At 43.6% G+C, this 17174-nt stretch overlaps 1 protein-coding gene across 2 annotated transcripts in view; it reads left to right on the top strand.

Annotated features, from left to right (window-relative positions):
- The first annotated feature begins 2508 nt into the window (after positions 1–2508).
- The window catches only part of nfe2l1b (nfe2 like bZIP transcription factor 1b), a 49334-nt gene continuing 34668 nt past the window's right edge, over positions 2509–17174 (top strand). The window contains exon 1 of one of the 2 annotated variants that reach the window (XM_080213854.1): positions 2509–3838. In XM_080213854.1, coding sequence (XP_080069980.1) covers positions 3323–3838 — 516 coding nt within the window. In that variant the 5' untranslated portion in view covers positions 2509–3322. The remainder of the gene's footprint in view (positions 3839–17174) is intronic. The other variant, XM_080213853.1, reaches the window with a different exon arrangement.

Genomic DNA, 17174 nt, shown 5'->3' with positions numbered 1-17174 from the left:
ACCACTCTCTGACTGAAGAAATTCCTCCTAATCTCAATTTTAAAGGAGATCCTTTCACTCTGAGATTGTACCCTCAAGTTTGAGTCTCTCCCACTAGTGGAAACATCCTCTCCAAGTCCACACAATCTAGGCCTCTCAGTATTCTGTAAGTTTCAATTAGATCCCCCTCATCCTTCTAAACTCCATTGAATGTAGACCCAGACTCCTCAACCGCTCTTCGTATGGACTCCCTCCAGGGTCAGTACATCCTTCCTTAGGTATGGGGCATAAAATTGCTCACAATATTCCAAATGGGATCTGACCAGAGTCATATACAGCCTCAGCAGTACATTGCTGCTCTTGTATTCTAGCCCTCTAGGAACGAATGCTAACACTGAATTTACCTTCCTAACTGCCAGCTGAATCTGCATGTAAACCTTAAGAGAATCCGGAACCAGGACTCCCAAGTCCCTCTGTGCTTCAGATTTTTGAAGCCTTTCCCCATTTAGAAAATAATTTACGCCTCTATTCTTCCTACCAAAGTTTAAAATTTTTAATTATTAATCATAAGTAAGGCTTACATTAATACTGCAATGAAGTGACTGTGAAATTCCCTTAATCACCACACTCTGTTGCCTATTTGGGTCAATGCATCTAACCAGCATGTCTTTCATACTGTGGGAGGAAACCAGAGCACCCAGACATGGGGGGATCGTGCAAACTCCACACAGTGACCCAAGCCGGGAATCGAACACAGGTGCCAGGCAGCAGTGCTAACCAGTGTGCTACCGTGCCACCTGCAAAGCGATAACCTCACACTTTCCAACATTGTATTCCATCCTACTTCTCTGTCCACTCTCCTAGCCCGTCCAAGTCATTCTGCAGCCTCCCCACTTCTTCAACACTACCTGTCCCTCTACATACCCTTGTATCATCCAGTATCCAAGTGCCTGATTCAAATTGATTGGTTAAATTCAAAAACTTGTCGTCTTGGTAATAACTGCTGCTTGATCTTTTGACACAACTGTTTCAGTTTGGAGTCTCTGTGTACTTGCCTTTTAAATCTCTAAGCACAGAACCACCTTTTAATGGGATCATGTAATGTTACCCCCCACCCCCAGGATTTTACAATTTTATAAAGGCCAAATTCTAACTTCTACCTCCCAATCTACAATTACTCTACCCAACTTCACAACACTTGTCATTTTTTATGATTTGGGCATCACTGGCCAACACCCAAGTACTACCATAATGAATAAAACTGAATATCTTGCTAGGTTTCTTTCAAGGGGCAGTTGAGAGTTAACCACATAGCTCTGGGCCTGGAGCCAAATTCAAGTCACACTTGGTAAAGAGGTGGATTTGCTTTCCTAAAGGATATTAATGGGTTTTTCAACAATCCACTATTTCATGGCTACTGTTACCAATTCTTCCCAAGCTGATTTAAATAACTGAATTATAAAGTTTGCCAGCTGCCAAGATTGGATTGGAACTCATGTGTCTAGATCATTGCATGGAAATGCCAGCGTTGGACTGGGGTAAGCGCAGTAAGAAGTCTCACAACACCAGTTGAAGTCCAACAGGTTTATTTGGTAGCAAAAGCCACTAGCTTTCGGAGCGCTGTGCACCCCATTTATCTGATGAAGAAGCAGCGCTCCAAAAGCTAGTGGCCTTTGCTACCAAATAAACATGTTGGACTTTTACCTGGTGTTGTGAGACTTCTTACTAGATCATTGCTCCAGGTCTTTGGATGATTCACTAACATTACCATTATGTCATGATTCAAAAGTTCACTGGTCACTGACCCTGCTGCTTGTGCCTCTTATTTTTCCAGAGAGCTTTGGTAACCTAGTGGTGGAAAATATTCAAGATAGAGGTGGATAGATTGTTCAATACTAAGGAAATTCAAGATATGGAAAAAGCACAGGAAAGTGGAGTTGAGATAGATTAGCCATGATCTTACTGAATGGTGGAGTTAACTTGAAGAACCAAATAGATGACTCCTATTCCATAAAATCAGTGCAAAAGATCCATTTGGCCCATCAAGCCTGCATGGACAACAATGCCACCCAGGCCATATCCCTAAAACTCCATGTATTTACCCTGCAAATCCCCTTGAGGTTAAGGACAATTTAGCATGGCTAACCCACCTAACCAGGACATCTTTGGACATGGGAGGAAACCAGAGGACCCAGACCTTATGTATTTAATACTCTATCAACAAAACACTTTATAATTTCTATTTCTGTTTTAAGAAGTAGAGCTCCTGCTCACAACGATAACGGATAGACTAAGCTTTCAGTTATTATGGTTCAGGAGGGGTGGTACCTCACTGAGATGGAAGCTGCATTCCCCGCTCTAAAATGGCCGACTTCTTGACAACACTAGGTCACGTGGCAGCGGTTCGGTACTCAGCTTCGCGGAGCCCACCGTCACTGCGCACGCTTCGCAGCTCCGGCAGAATCTGCAAGTCATCATGGTGCCTGCAGGCGGAGGGGGTGAGGGACACAGCGGCCGGTAAACCCAGCCCAGCCGCTAACAAGGGTGCCTCCCAAGGCCCACAAACTCATCACGGATTAGACAAACGCTTTGAGTATAGCCGAGTCTATCCCGGCTCCTGCCCAACAAAGATAGAAAGCGAACAAAAGCGAAGGCGCCCGCCTACTCCCAGCTGGCGCCTGGGCCTAAACCACATTGCCGCATAGCAACAGGCTCCGCCCTCCCAATGCCTCCTGATTGGTCCGCTGGGGTGGGGCGGTGCCGAGTGATTTGACGCGACGGTGTGTGATTGGCTGGGGGATTTGTCAATCCGGCTCGGATGAGGAAGTGGCGGCCGGTTTCCTACTGCCTGTCGTCACAAGCTGAAGTTTAGCGTGTGTGGAGCCGGCAGTCGGAGTCACAACAAACAAACCAGCGCATGGAGGAGAGCGGCAGCTCAGCCCAGCCACCCGCCAACAAAGCCGTCGCGTCCTTTGATTAAAAGGTCCTCAGCATCCAAGCGGCCTAGTCGGACTGGCAGCAACATAGAGCCCGGAGTTAGAGTGAAGTCTCTCGGCCTCTTTGCGGAGGAACTTTTCTTCCGCACATTTGGACTTTCCGTGACTGGGAGAGGATGAGCGCAAGGGCAGGGCAGTGAAAAACAAAGGGCGTTTTACAGCCAAGAAAGAGGAAGTGATTCCCTTCGGTAACGAGCGGGGCAAAGGGTTGGGACTTGCCAGAAGTTTCTTTCTGTTCCATTGTAGCTTTTTGTCTTTTTAAAGTAGGAGGGAGAGAACTAGGGAATTAAAGGTTCCTATCCACCCTGATATTTTGACACCACTTGACTGTAATTTTGGAAGGGAAGATGCTTCCCCTGAAGAAGTATTTTACAGAGGGTCTTATCCAGTTCACCATCCTCCTGAGTCTGATGGGGGTCCGGGTGGACATTGACTCGTATCTAAATGCTCAACTCCCTCCATTCCGTGAGATTATCCTGGGCCAGAGCTCGGCTTACACCCAGACTCAGTTCCACAACTGGAGGAACACGCTGGATGGCTACGACCTTCACCCCAAGAGCGTGGACCTGGACTATTACTTCACAGCCAGGAGGCTGCTGAACGATGTGAGGGGCCTGGACAGGCTGCTGGTACCTAGTACCGAGCTCAATGCCTGGCTGGTGCACAGCAGCAGCGGAGGCGGCAGTAGGGAAGCGGACAGCTCAGTGGCCTCATCGCAGCCCAACCTGCCCTTGGACAACCCGAGTGGGGTGAGCGAGGTGACAGATTCGGAGAGCAGCAACAGAGTCAATGGCTCCTCCGAGCAAGTCGAGGAGAACTTGGGGGCTGTGGGATTGCCAATGAGCAGCGAATTGACCAAAGAGGTATTTTAAATCTAATGCAGATCTTCATTTAACCCGGGTGCAGAGCCTGATCCACATATCTTAAAAAGAAAACGTTTTGTTTTGAAGTAAGCAGACACTCCTGCATAAACCGAAATCGAAACTCTACCCTCTTATATGGAGAAGTAATCTACACGTGCCTTCTTTCAATAAAAACCAGAATCTTTCCCCCACATCCCTTTCCACGATCAGATTACAACTTGAAACAACATGCGCCACCTTGTATCCTTAAAAGTTTGTGTTGGTTTCACAACATTGCTAGTTGAAGGAAGTAAACTTTACACGATGGCGAACTTGGTTACTGGGCAGATCTTGATTAAAATGGTTGCTCAGGAACTATTATCCTGGCAGATAAGTCAATCTCAAAATAAAATTACAGCATTTGTAGATGTTTGTTATATGTTTGCAATTTAAACTACTCGATGTAGAACTGACAATCGAGGACGAGGGGGAATGAGTTGTAGGAACCCAGAGATCTGGGGGCTGTCAGTTGAAGGTTGCAGAATACGATGACCATCGATTAATTTGAAAATTGACAAATTTTAAAATTGAGGCAGTGTGGGATCACCAAGCCAGTGTAGGTCAGCAAGTACAGGAGGGGGATGTGTTAATTTGGCTAGCAGGAAAATCAAGTGGACCTTGCTGTTCACGAATGTTTGGTAGGTCTGGCCAAGGGTTGAATAAACTGTGCTGCTGTTTTTGGATTGCACACCTCGCCAGTGCTCCCTTGTTGGGTAACTTTTGGATTATGGCCATTAGACTGATGTACCAAATGTCCATTGGTAGTCCCAGTGGAATAGAACCATTGCAAGAGACTAGAGTTTCAAGAATGGGGTGATATTTAGTAATCTGGGCATGTGCAAAGTATTGATTGTGTGGTTTTGTCTTGAATTGTTTGTGTTGAATGGGGGAGGGGTGAAACAGGGAAGAAGGCATCCTGATTGGAAATGGTTTTTGTGTATGCCACTGTAAAAGAGCACCACAGTTGTTTGTTGCAAGAACTCTGAGTTATTGCCTGCATTGGTAATGAAATTGATTAAACATTCCAAATTTGCTTTGATAACTTTAATCTGGTTTCCTGATCATATTGCTTGTTGAAAAGTAGATATTCTAACAATTAGGGTAGTGTGCAACTCAAAAGTTTAGTCATAGCTAAGTGTTAAAGTTTTAAAATTAATCCTAATGTAAATTAATCTTGGAGCAACTGCTTCATGCACAGGGTTACAATTCTAAATAACATGACTCGAGGGACATGTACACATGTTTACAGCAGTGTGCAGTGATGGAATATGTCTGCATCTGTAATTCACCACATGAGCTCTTGGTTTCAGTTCTGTTATGAGCCTTTACTAAGTGGAGGTCACTCACTTCCCCATATGAAAAGGAAAGGAAATGGGAGAAGAAAGAAACAAACTGCAGGAGAGCTGTAGTTTGCTAAATCTATCAGTTCTTTCTCTTTGAGACACCCTTTCACTTTTTAAATACTGGAATGGGGTTCGTTCTCTTAATGTTCCCTTACTTTCTCTAAATGATGCCCCACATCCTTTAAATTATATTTAAAAATTAATGCGCATTTACGTGGCACCTTTAATAACCACTGGACCTTCCATCCAATGAAGTTTAGTCATTGTTGTCATTTAACAAATATGGCAACCAGTTTGGACAGTAAACTCCCACAGAGCAATGGTTAATGACCAGGTGGCCTGTTCTTGTCATGTTGTTTGAAAGGATGTATATTGGCAAGAATATTGGGAATAATTCCTTTGCTCTTTGAAAGAGTCTCCTATGATCTTTTACGTCCACCTGAGAAGATAGAGCTGGGCCTCAGTTTAACAACTTAGCCAAAAAATGGCATCTCTGACCTTGCTCTCCCCCTACTGCACAGATGGTCCTTGGTTTTGTATTCAAATCCATAACCTTCTGACTTGGTCAAAACTGTTTCCCACTGACAGTTTTTTACCTTTGTAGTTTGATCCTCTCCCACTGCTAATGAAACCCTCACCTTCCCTCCCTTTACCTCAAGACAAATCAATTAAACAGCTTGTTGTTTATCCCATGATGGGGGAGCCTAGCACATCAGTGAAAAATATATGGCTGTGGATGATCCATCTCCGTTTCCCCCAAAGTCCCCAGTATCACAGATGCCAGACTTCAGCCAATTTGATTAACTCCATACTGGAAAAACTATGGGTCCTGGAAATAGCACTGAAGACTTGTGCTACAGAACCTACTTTGCCTCTAGCCAAGCTGTTCCAGTACAGCTACAATACTGATTTCTACCCAGCAATGTGAAAAATTGCATAGGTATGTCCCGCACGCACGGGGATAAATCCTACCCGGACAATTACCACCCAAGCAGTCTCCTCTTAATCATCAGTGCAATCAAACAACACTTGCTTAGAAATAACCTGCACACTGACGTTCAGTTTGGGTTCCGCCAGGATCACTCAGCTCCTGACCTTGTTATATTCTTGGTTCAAACATGGAACTAAGGAACTGAACTCCAGAGGTGAGGTGAGAGTGACTGCTCTTGACATCAAGGCAGCATTTGACAGTGTTGCATCAAGGATCCCTCGCAAAACTGTAGTCAGTGGGAATTGGGGAAATCTCAGCTGGTTGGAGATTTGGCATAAAACAAAGATGGTTTTGGTTTTTGGAGGTCAATCGTCTGAGTGCTAGAATATCACTGCAGGAGTTCCTTGGTAGGGTCTTGGGCCAACCATCTTCAGCTCTTACATCAACGACCTTTCACCCAATCGCAAGCTAAGAAGTGGGGATATTTACTGATAGCATAACACTCAGCACCATTTGCGTCTTGTACTTGGGCTGATAAGTGATGACATTTGTGACCCACAAGTGTCAGGCAATGATGAGAGAATCTGCTAAGATCCCCATTATCAACATCCTGGAGGTTACCATTGACCAGAAAGTGTACTGGGCTAACCATATAAATGCAGTGGGGACAAGAGCAGGTCAGAAGTTAGGAATCCTGCACAAGTAACTCCCCTCCTACCTCCCCAAAGTCTTAACACCGTCCAGAAAGCACAAGTCTGGAGTGTGATAGAATGCTTGCAACTTACTTGGATGAGTGCAGCTCTAATAACAGTCTTGGCACAATCCAGGACAAAGCAGCCCATTTGATCTTCATTCTATCCACAAACACTCACTTGCACACAGTACACAGTGCAGCCACTGTCTACAAGATAACTGCTGGAACTCACCGAGGCTCCTTTGACAGCATCTTCCAAACCCATAATCGCAACCATCTAGGAGGGTATGGGCAGCAGACACATGAAAACACCACTACCTGGAAGTTCTCCTTCAAGCCATGCACCATCCTAATTTGGAAATAATATCGCTGTTCCTTTGCTGTCATTGGATAAAAATCCCGGAACTTCCCATCAGCACCGTGGATGTACCTACCAGACTGAAGGCAGCTCACCGCACCCTCTTAAGAGTAGTTGGGAATGGGCAACAAATGTTGGCCTAGCAGGTGATTTTTAAAAAAAATTCTGCACAATTCTTGCTGTACTCCTTGCCTGTCCATATATATAAAATCCAAACCCCCTCTACTGGGCTGCCCCTCCATCCTCCTATTCTTGCCAGCGTTCATTGGCCCTCAGTTATCCGATACTTTGAATTTTGTATTCCCATCCTCCCTTTCTTTATGTAGATTCTGTCTTTAACACCTTCCCCACCCCAAACCTGTCCTATTTTTACCATAAGGGTGCATGTTCCGTTTCCATCTAACTTTCTCCCTAAACTCTCCACCCTGTAAGACGTAATTTAAATGGCAATACTTTGACCAGAAGTTTGGCCATCTGTCCTGCTTATTTCACAGTGCTTCTGCCTTGGGCTTTTGTTGCATTATTGATGCTAAGTAAATATCAGATGCTACTAGATTAGAGGAATTTGATCATTTCTAGATTAGTTGTACCGGCAATGTTGATTGAGGGATAAATATTAGCCAGGAGACAAGAGAATCTTTTTCATGGGATCATCTTGTATTCAACTGAGGGGGCAGATCAGATCCTGGTTAAATGTTTCACCTGGAAGATAACACCTCTGACAGTTCTCCCTCAGTACTTCACTGAGGCGTTAACCTGGATTAAATGTTCTGGCCTGTTGAGTGGGACTTGACCCCAGGATCCTCTGACAGAGATGGAGTGCTGTGCTCCATGGCTGTTGAGTAATTGTCAATTTTAATCTACCCTCTGGCTTTGTAGTGTACCAACAGGTTAGTTGTCAGAAATAGTGCTCTAATAGCCTGGCACTGGAGTTGAAAACTAAGCCGTACTCTTGTATTTGGGAATCTGTATTACAGTCTGGTGTTAGTTTAACACAGCACCACTTTCAGTCTGGTGCAGTACACTGAAATAAGTTACCTCACAGATCAGAGTTCAGGTCCTCCAGTTCCACCCAGGAACATGAGTCGGTTATTCAATCCCTTGAACCTGTTCTGCCATTCAGTTAGTTCTTGGCTGATCTGGACTGTATCATATGCAAATTTTCCACCTGAATATTCTTGCCTAACAAAAATCAATTATTCTCAGTCCTTTTCAATTTAATTTAACCCATCCTGAACAGCTGTTTTGGAACAGAGTTTCCAGACTTCCACTATCCTTCTGTATGAAGAAATACTTTCCTGAACAAATCGGCTGTAATTTAAGGTTTTGCTCCTTGTCTTGGACTCTCCCAAAGGAAGCAATTTCTTTGTATCCGCCCTATGAAATCCTTTAATTGAAATGCTGAAGGATAATGGAGTGTTAGCCTCCATCTTGAGCAAATAGAAACCTAATCTTTCCAACCTGTTCTCATAATTTAACTCTAAACTGGGTTTCGTCAACTGAACCTGCACGACAAACTCTCCAAAGCCAATGTATCCTCCTTAAAATGTGGTCTAACTGAAGTTTTATACTTATAATTGTAGCATAACTTGAGTATCGCTTTTCTAGTTCATTAGCCGTGAACATTTTGTTGTAACTTGCAGCTGTTAATCTGGCACTGAATGGAAAGCTTAAACTGGAATAACAAGACAACCTAAAGAGTGTTCTCATTGCTTGTTTGTTGCATGCCCCACAACGCATTAGCAGTGCTTATGATGCAGAGATCAAGAATAGGCTGCACGCCAGCTTGTTTGACCATCCCAGCCATGTTGTATTTGGCTTCTGGCCTAATCTCCAGGTGCTTTGAGGACAAGAGGGGAAGACAATGTGAAAGATCTCTGGTAGAAACTCTTCAGTTAGTGGTTGCAATATCCAGTGTCTATGACATGCATAAGGTATTAGATTGAATGTTTGGATTCTGGTAATGCCCTATGGAGCCAGGTTCGAATCCCACCATTAGAATTAAAGGTCTAATGATGATCATGAAACTATTGTTGATTGCTATAAAAACCCATCCGGTTCGTTAATGTCCTTTAGGGAAGGAAATCTGCTGTCCTTACCTGTCTGGCCTACATATGACTCCAGATCCACAGCACTGTGGTTGACTTTGTTCTTAAATTGCCTACTTCAGGGGCAATTGAGGATGGGTCCCAGCCAGTGATGCCCACAATCCATGAAATGAACAAGACAGTGTTTGAGAGTTCTCTAACACTTAATCTGTTTCTGTTTTGGAGTCTTTGTGAATCTTGCAGAATTGCATGTGGATTATAATGGTTCCAGGAAGTCTGCACCTATTGCCACACCTTTATTTTGTTGGGATAACTAACAGGAGGTAGTATGTCTATTAAAATGAAGTGGATGACCCAAAATTTCTCACTATTAGACTACATCCAAAGTACATTTGTTTCACATTATCTTCCCTTCCTGCAGAGGGGCAGTTCAGCAGTACTGTTCACCCAATGAGACATGCATTGATTGCTTTTAGATCCCTCCTATGATCGTGAACCCTTTCTATCTCTCCAAACCTCTAAACTTTAACTCAGTGAATGCTGTGCTCCTTCAATTCTGACCCCTTGCGCATCCTGATTTTTATTGTCTCATCATTGACAGTCACACCTTCAGCTGTAGGGACTAAACTCTGGAATTCTTGCCCTAAATCCCTCTGTACCCCCCCTCCTGTCCACCCCGATTCCTCTTTCCTCCTTTAAGGAAGAAATAGCATTCTACCTCTTTGATCAAGTATTTTGGGGTCACCTGTTCTTGTATTTTTTTGTGGCTTTGTTAAATTTTGTCTGAAAATGCTCCAATGAAGCCTTTTTGGGGATGTTGTCCTAAAGGTGTAACATAAATGCAGACTGCTGTGTTGGGTTCCTGATGCAATTATGCTGTGATTATGTAGTACTGGGGAGATTCTCCCACGGACGATGGGATTATTTCTAAAATGTTTCTGGCGGCACGCTATTTCAATATTTAACCTAGTTATAACCTGTCAGAATGAGTTGTACTTGCTGTAATAGCCAGATAACCACAAAGTTCTGTGGAAAATGCCGTAGTTCCAGCTGCAGTCTTGGCTGGGGACTCATGAATGAAATCAGATACACAAGGATATGCAAGGTATTTAAAGTACCATCTTAGACTTCAATGATTTGTTAACAGAGAAGATAGAAACGGGACTAGACTCCTCAAGTCTGTTCCACCTTTCAATGAGATCAAGGCTGATATGTTGCCCAACCCCATCTCTTTGTATCTTTGTGCTAAAAGGTTATCAAACTGAAAATTAAAAATTTGCAAATTATTTAACACCAATTGCTGCTTGTAGAAGTGTTGCAAATTTCTACTATCCTTTATGTGAAGAAGCATTTCCTAATTACACTCCTGAATGATCTATCTCCATTTTTAAACTTTCCAAGCAGTGCAAATAGATTGACTGTCTGTCCTGTTTGTTCTCCTTTTATCTTGTAAACTTTGAAAAAACTGCACCTTAACCATCGACATGCCAGAAATGCAATTGAATTTATGCAATCTCTCATAACTTATCCCACAAAGGCCAGGAATCATTCTACTAAATCTATGTTGTATTCCCTTCAAGACCAGTGTAACCTTTTTAAGATGAAGTACCTAGAACTGGTTACTAATGTGGCTCAACCGAGGCTTTGTAGAGCTAAAGCATGCTTTTTCTCCTCTTGTATTCCAATCCTCTATATATAAAAGCATCAGATTTGTCAGGCATGATCTACTCTTTACAAATCAATTCTGGACTGCTTGGATTCGTTAAAAATTTGCAAGGTGTTCAGTTACCCTATCCTTAATTATAGACTCAAGTAATTTCACAACAGATGTTGGACTAACTGATCACTAATTTTCTTGGCCTTCCCCTTGCCTTTCCTGAAAAACAGTAACGTGCAGCAGGAACTGTTCTGAAACCTTTGTAAGATAATTAGAGAGAATGTTCAGTGTCCTCACCTATTTCATTTTAAAACATTGGATAGAAATCCAAGGGCAGCGTGGTAGCACAGTGGTTAGCACTGCTGCTTCACAGCTCCAGGGCCCTGGGTTCGATTCCTGGCTCGGGTCACTGTGTGGAGTTTGCACATTCTCCTCGTGGCTGCGTGGGTTTCCTCTGGGTACTCTGGTTTCCTCACACAGCTCAAAGATGTGCGGGTTAGGTTGATTGGCTGTGCTAAGAAATTGTCCCTTGGTGTCCAGGGATGGCGTAGGTTAGAGGGATGAGTGGGTATAAATATGTAGGGATATGGGGGTAGGGCCTGGGTGGGATTGTGTTCGGTACAGACTCGATGGGCCGAAGGGCCTCTTTCTGCACTGTAGGGTTTTATGATTCTACCTGTGTTGCCACTTTGAGGGATCTGTGGACCTGCATGCCCAGATCCCTCTATGTTAACGTTCCCAAGGGTTCTGCTATTTACAGTATAATTCGCACCTAAATTTGATCCTTCAAAATGTGTCACCTCACATTTGTCTGGATTAAACTCTATCTGCCATTTCTATGCCCAAGTCTCCAATCTATCCTGTTGTATCCTCTGACAATCCCAGACGCTACCAGCAACTCCACCAATCTTCTAGTCGTTGTCAATTTAATAATCAGACTACCCACGTTTTCCTCCAGGTCATTTATATATACTACAAACGACAGAGGTCCCAGCACTGACCCCTGTGGAAAGCCTCGAACTACAGATTTAATTTCTGAAAAGTACCCTTCCACTGCTACTCTGTCTTCTGTGGCCAAGATGAGGATGTGCCAGCGTTGGACTGGGGTAAACACAGTAAAAAGTCTGACAACACCAGGTTTTAGTCCAACCAATTTATTTGATACTAAACTCTCAAGCTTTCGAGGGGACTCCCTCTTCATCAGGTGAATGGAGAGTTCTGGCCTCTGTCCGAAAACCTTTTGACTAAGCTTACAATTTCCCTGGTCATCTATTGTTCCTGAATCCTGCCATTTCTGTTGTTCTCTTTTGTGAGGACATGCCTTTCCTGCACTTCAATCAACGTGCCAGATGTGGATTTGCCCTCAGAGAGCTGTTCCCGATCCACATTCCCAGGTTCCTGTCTAATTTGAAGGTATTTGGCCCTTGCCCAATTAAGTGCCCTCACCCTAGGGTTGTTTCTTTTCATTCATGGGATGTGGGTGTTGCAGACTAGACCAGCATTTATGGCTCATCTGTAATTGTTGTTACGGGTGGTAGTGAGCTGCCACCTTGAACCATTGTGGTCCATGTGATGTAGGTGCGAGGAAGGGAGTTCCATGATTTTAATCCATCAAATTTTCTGTTTAATTTTTAAAAATTCTACATTTCTCCCAAGTATGAATCAATTTTTTCCACAGTACTAGCACTGTGTGCGAGTATATCTGGGCCACTCATCTGCTTATTCTGTCAAAAAAAATCCACCTGCTGTAAGGCACAAATCAAAAATCTGAGGACCTACTCATGCCCAGCTCAACAGGGCCCATTATCCGAACAACAATGACCTGTATTTATATAGTGCCTTTAAAGTAATAAAAATATCATCACTAATAGTATTTCTTCCTGTATCCCTGAAGTTGTTGTTGATCAGTGGCTGCCTCACTAATTGCAGTGCTGCACTGTCAGTGAGTCTGAATTAGTGAAGCATGGTGGTTAGGATTGGTGTGGGTATGCCGGCGTTGGACTGGCGTAAACACAGTAAAAAGTCTGACAACACCAGGTTTTAGTCCAAGTATATTATCAAATAAATAGGTTGGACTAAAACCTGGTGTTGTCAGACTTTTTACTGTGGTTAGGATTGGGCCAGGGGAGGCGATAGCCTAGTGGTATTATCATTAGGCTATTAATCCAGAAACTCAGCTAATGTTTTGGGGACCCAGGTTCAAATCCTACCATAACAAATGATGGAATTTGAATTCAATTTAAACAAAAAATCTGGAATTAAGAATCTACTGATGACCCATGAATCTATTGTCGATTGTTAGAAAAACCCATCTGGTTTACTAATATCCTTTGGGGAAGGAAATCTGTACTTACCTGGTCTGTTCTACATGTGATTCCAGAGGCACAGCAGTGTGGCCGACTCTCAACTGCCCCCTGAAATGGCCTAGAAAGCTGTTCAGTTCAAGGGCAACTAGGGATGGGTAATAAATGCTGGCCAGCCAGCAACACCCTTGTCCCACGAATGAATAAAAAGAAAGGTGGCAGAGTGCTTCCACTGTTGCTAAAACAGTGGATATTGGCCCAGATTCCATTTCTGATCCTTGTGGAGTGTTGTCCCCAAACAGCAAAATGACCGGATAACGTTTAGAGGGATTAGTGGGTATAATATGTAGGGATATCAGGGTATGGCCTGGGTGGGATTGTGTTCGGTGCAGACTCAATGGGCCGAAGGGCCTCTTTCTGCATTGTAGGATTCTATGATCTATGGATAATGTGAGCTTTTAAAATTGATGACTGAGTGTTAAATATGATCAGGACACCAGGGAGAACTCATTTCCTGGTTTTTAAAGTCATGCCATATGAATATGCCAGAGAAATGGCTGCTTGGTGATAGAACTCGGCAGCTAGTATCTCTGGAACTTTACCCCAGTAATAAATCAACATCTTAGATAAGCGGGGAAATTGGATGAGTTGGAAGGGAGTATTATTTGTGTTTTGTTTTCCTGTTTGGACTGAGTCAGGGGTTGAAATTAAAATCGTGCAAACTGGCTTTTTATTCTTTCTGTTTCTGAGCTAACTTTAACAAGACTGGTTATGGTTTCTCCCCTGTTTATCTGTTTTGAAATAGTGGAGGTCAAGCAGCTGCCGATCATGTGCTTTTCAGAAAGAAAGACTCTGTATCATCAACAACATTTTGTTCCTGGGCTGATTAAAAATAACTGTTCGTTCCAATATCGTGTGATGGAAGTTCACCCAAGCATGTCAGTAACTCCATCTGGAGCAGGCCTATTTCTGTCACCAGGATTTCTAGGGGATTTCCACACCCAGCCAATGTTCTTATCTGCTACACATAGCCGGGCATGAAAGGCATACAGGAATGTTAGCAGAACTTCAGTTGGTTCCTGTGCTTGAGTCAAAGCCCAATGTGACGTCTTGCTATAACTTCTCTCTTGGGCAGGTGTTTGTACTTATAAACATTGGCTCTGTGGATACTGTGTATGAATATAAATCAGCTGATTACAGGACTTCTGAAGTTCATTAGTAAATATATCTGATTCTGCAGGCACTTTAAATTAATTACCCTTGTATCAATCTGTTTAGTTTAAAAACTTAAGACTTAAACCTGAAAACTGGGATCTCTGGTGGTGTTGGAGCCTCATCAGACCCTATGGCTCACTGATATTCTACATATTAAGATGGAGGTGGAGTTAATGAATATTCACAAGGCATATTTTTTAAAAAAATGTATTTGATCAATTTTTTCAAAGACCTGGAACTTTCCTTTTTGCCAACATCCTTTCCACATTGATGGATCAGATATAGCCTCTAATTTGACTCCGAACTAGACTTCGTAATGAACAGCACCCAATCAAGAGCTGGCCTTCATAGTGGGGGGGATTGATTATAAAAGTAAGGAGGTCTTGCTGCAACTGTACAGGGCACTGATGAGGCCGCAGCTGGAGTACTGTGTGCAGTTTTGGTCGCTGCTCTTACGCAAGGATATTTTGGCCTTGGAGGGAGTGCAGAGGAGGTTTACTAGGCTGATACTGGAGTTGAGGGGGTTGAACTATGAGGAGAGGCTGAATAAACTAGGCTTGTACTCGTTGGAGTTTAGAAGAATGAGGGGAGATCTCTTTGAGACATATAAGATGATGAATGGGATGGATAAGTTAGAGGTGGAGAGGCTCTTCCCGCTCAGAAAAGACAGTAGGACTAGAGGGCACAGCCTCAAGATAAAGGAGGGGTGCGGTTTAGAACGGAGTTGAGGAGGAACTTCTTCACTCAAAGGGTGGTGAATCTCTGGAATTCTCTGCCCGTTGAAGTGGTGGAGGCTACCTCGCTAAATATATTTAAGACGTGGGTTCATAGGTTTTTGATAGGCAAGGGGATTAAGGGTTATGGGAAGAGGGCGGGAATGTGGAACTGAGACACGACAGATCAGTCATGATCTTATTGAATGGCGGGGCAGGCTCGAAGGGCTAGATGGCCTACTCCTGCTCCTATTTCTTATGTTCTTAAGAGCTGGAAGTTATTTGTTCAGTAAAGGAAGACCAGCATTTGTAGAGCCCTTTTCCAAAGCACTTTACTAATGTCCATTTTTTGACATGTAGTTACTGCAGACTGAACCAGTAAATGATGCAAGATTAACCTCAGTGTCCTCTTCACTGTTGCTCTGATGATATACATCTGGGATAATTGGTCATCTTTGCTGACTGTTTTGTGTTTCCATGGGAAGGACTCTTAGGAGTCTTTAAATTTTATGTTGCATGCAGAATGGAGGCAATGAATGACTAATTATTCACTTTAACACATGTGAATTCTCTTGGCTTATTTTTTGAGGCAAGAAATCAGGAGTCTCCCATGTCTTCAGTTCACACACTCAACTCTTAAACATAGAACATAAGAAATAAGAGCAGGAGTAGGCCATCCAGCCCTTCGAGCCTGCCCCGCCATTCAATAAGATCATGGCTGATCTGTTGTGTCTCAGTTCCACATTCCCGCCCTCTCCCCATAACCCTTAATCCCCTTGCTTATCAAAAACCCATCAACCCGCGTCTTAAAAATATTTAGCGAGGCAGCCTCCACCACCTCAACGGGCAGAGAATTCCAGAGATTCACCACCCTTTGAGTGAAGAAGTTCCTCCTCAACTCCGTTCTAAACCGCCCCCCCCCTTTATCTTGAGGCTGTGCCCCCTAGTCCTATTATCCTTTCTGAGCGGGAAGAGTCTCTCCACCTCTATCCTATCCATCCCATTCATCATCTTATACGTCTCAATGAGATCTCCCCTCATTCTTCTAAACTCTAACGAGTACAAGCCTAGTTTATTCAGCCTCTCCTCATAGCTCAACCCCCTCAACTCCGGCATCAGCCTAGTAAACCTCCTCTGCACTCCCTCCAAGGCCAAAATATCTTTGCGTAAGTACGGCGCCCAAAACTGCACACAGTACTCCAGCTGCATCCTCACCAATGCTCTATACAGCCGCAGCAAGACCTCCCTACTTTTATATTCAATCCCCCTTGCTATGAAGGCCAGCATCCCATTCGCCTTCCTGATCACCTGCTGCACCTGCAAGCTGGGTTTTTGCGACTCATGCACAAGGACCCCAAGGTCCCTCTGCACCGTCGCCTGCTGCAGTTTTTCGCCACGTAAGTGATAATCCTTCCTACCATTACCCAGCTCTGTGGAAAAGTCACACAGACTTGAGATGTGAACTATGATTCTCGCTCCACAGATGCTGCCAGACCTGCTGAGTTCATCCAGCATTTTCTGTTTCATTGTTTCCTAACATCACCTGCTGAGCACCCAAAATGAAATGTTAACTCTGTTTTGTCTATTAATTCGTGGATCATGGGCATCGCTGGCTAGCCAGCCAGCATTTATTGCCCACCTCTAGTTGCCCAAAGGCAATTGAGAGTCAACCACATTGCTGTGGCTCTGGAGTCACATGTAGGACAGATTTCCTTTCCTAAAGGACATTAATGAACCAGATGGGTTTTTCGACAATAGACAACGGTTTCATGGTCATCAGCCGATTGATAATTCTAGATTTTTAAAAATTGAATTCAAATTCCACCATCTGCCGTGGCAAATTGAACTCGGGTCCTCAGAACATTAGCCGAGTTTATGGATTAATAGGCTGGTGCGAATACTTTAGATCGTTTAGATGATTAACTTTTACAGATGCACCTTGGAAAGCATTCTTTCTGGTTGTATCACAGTTTGGTATGGCTCCTGCTCTGTCCAAGACTGCAAAGAACTACAAAAGATCGTGAATGTAGCCCAA

Source organism: Carcharhinus amblyrhynchos, chromosome 27 (assembly GCF_965287045.1).
Source record: "Carcharhinus amblyrhynchos chromosome 27, sCarAmb.v2.hapA, whole genome shotgun sequence".
In the NCBI taxonomy this organism is placed as follows: Eukaryota; Metazoa; Chordata; class Chondrichthyes; order Carcharhiniformes; family Carcharhinidae; genus Carcharhinus; species Carcharhinus amblyrhynchos.
This window is presented reverse-complemented; position numbering and strand designations above follow the sequence as displayed.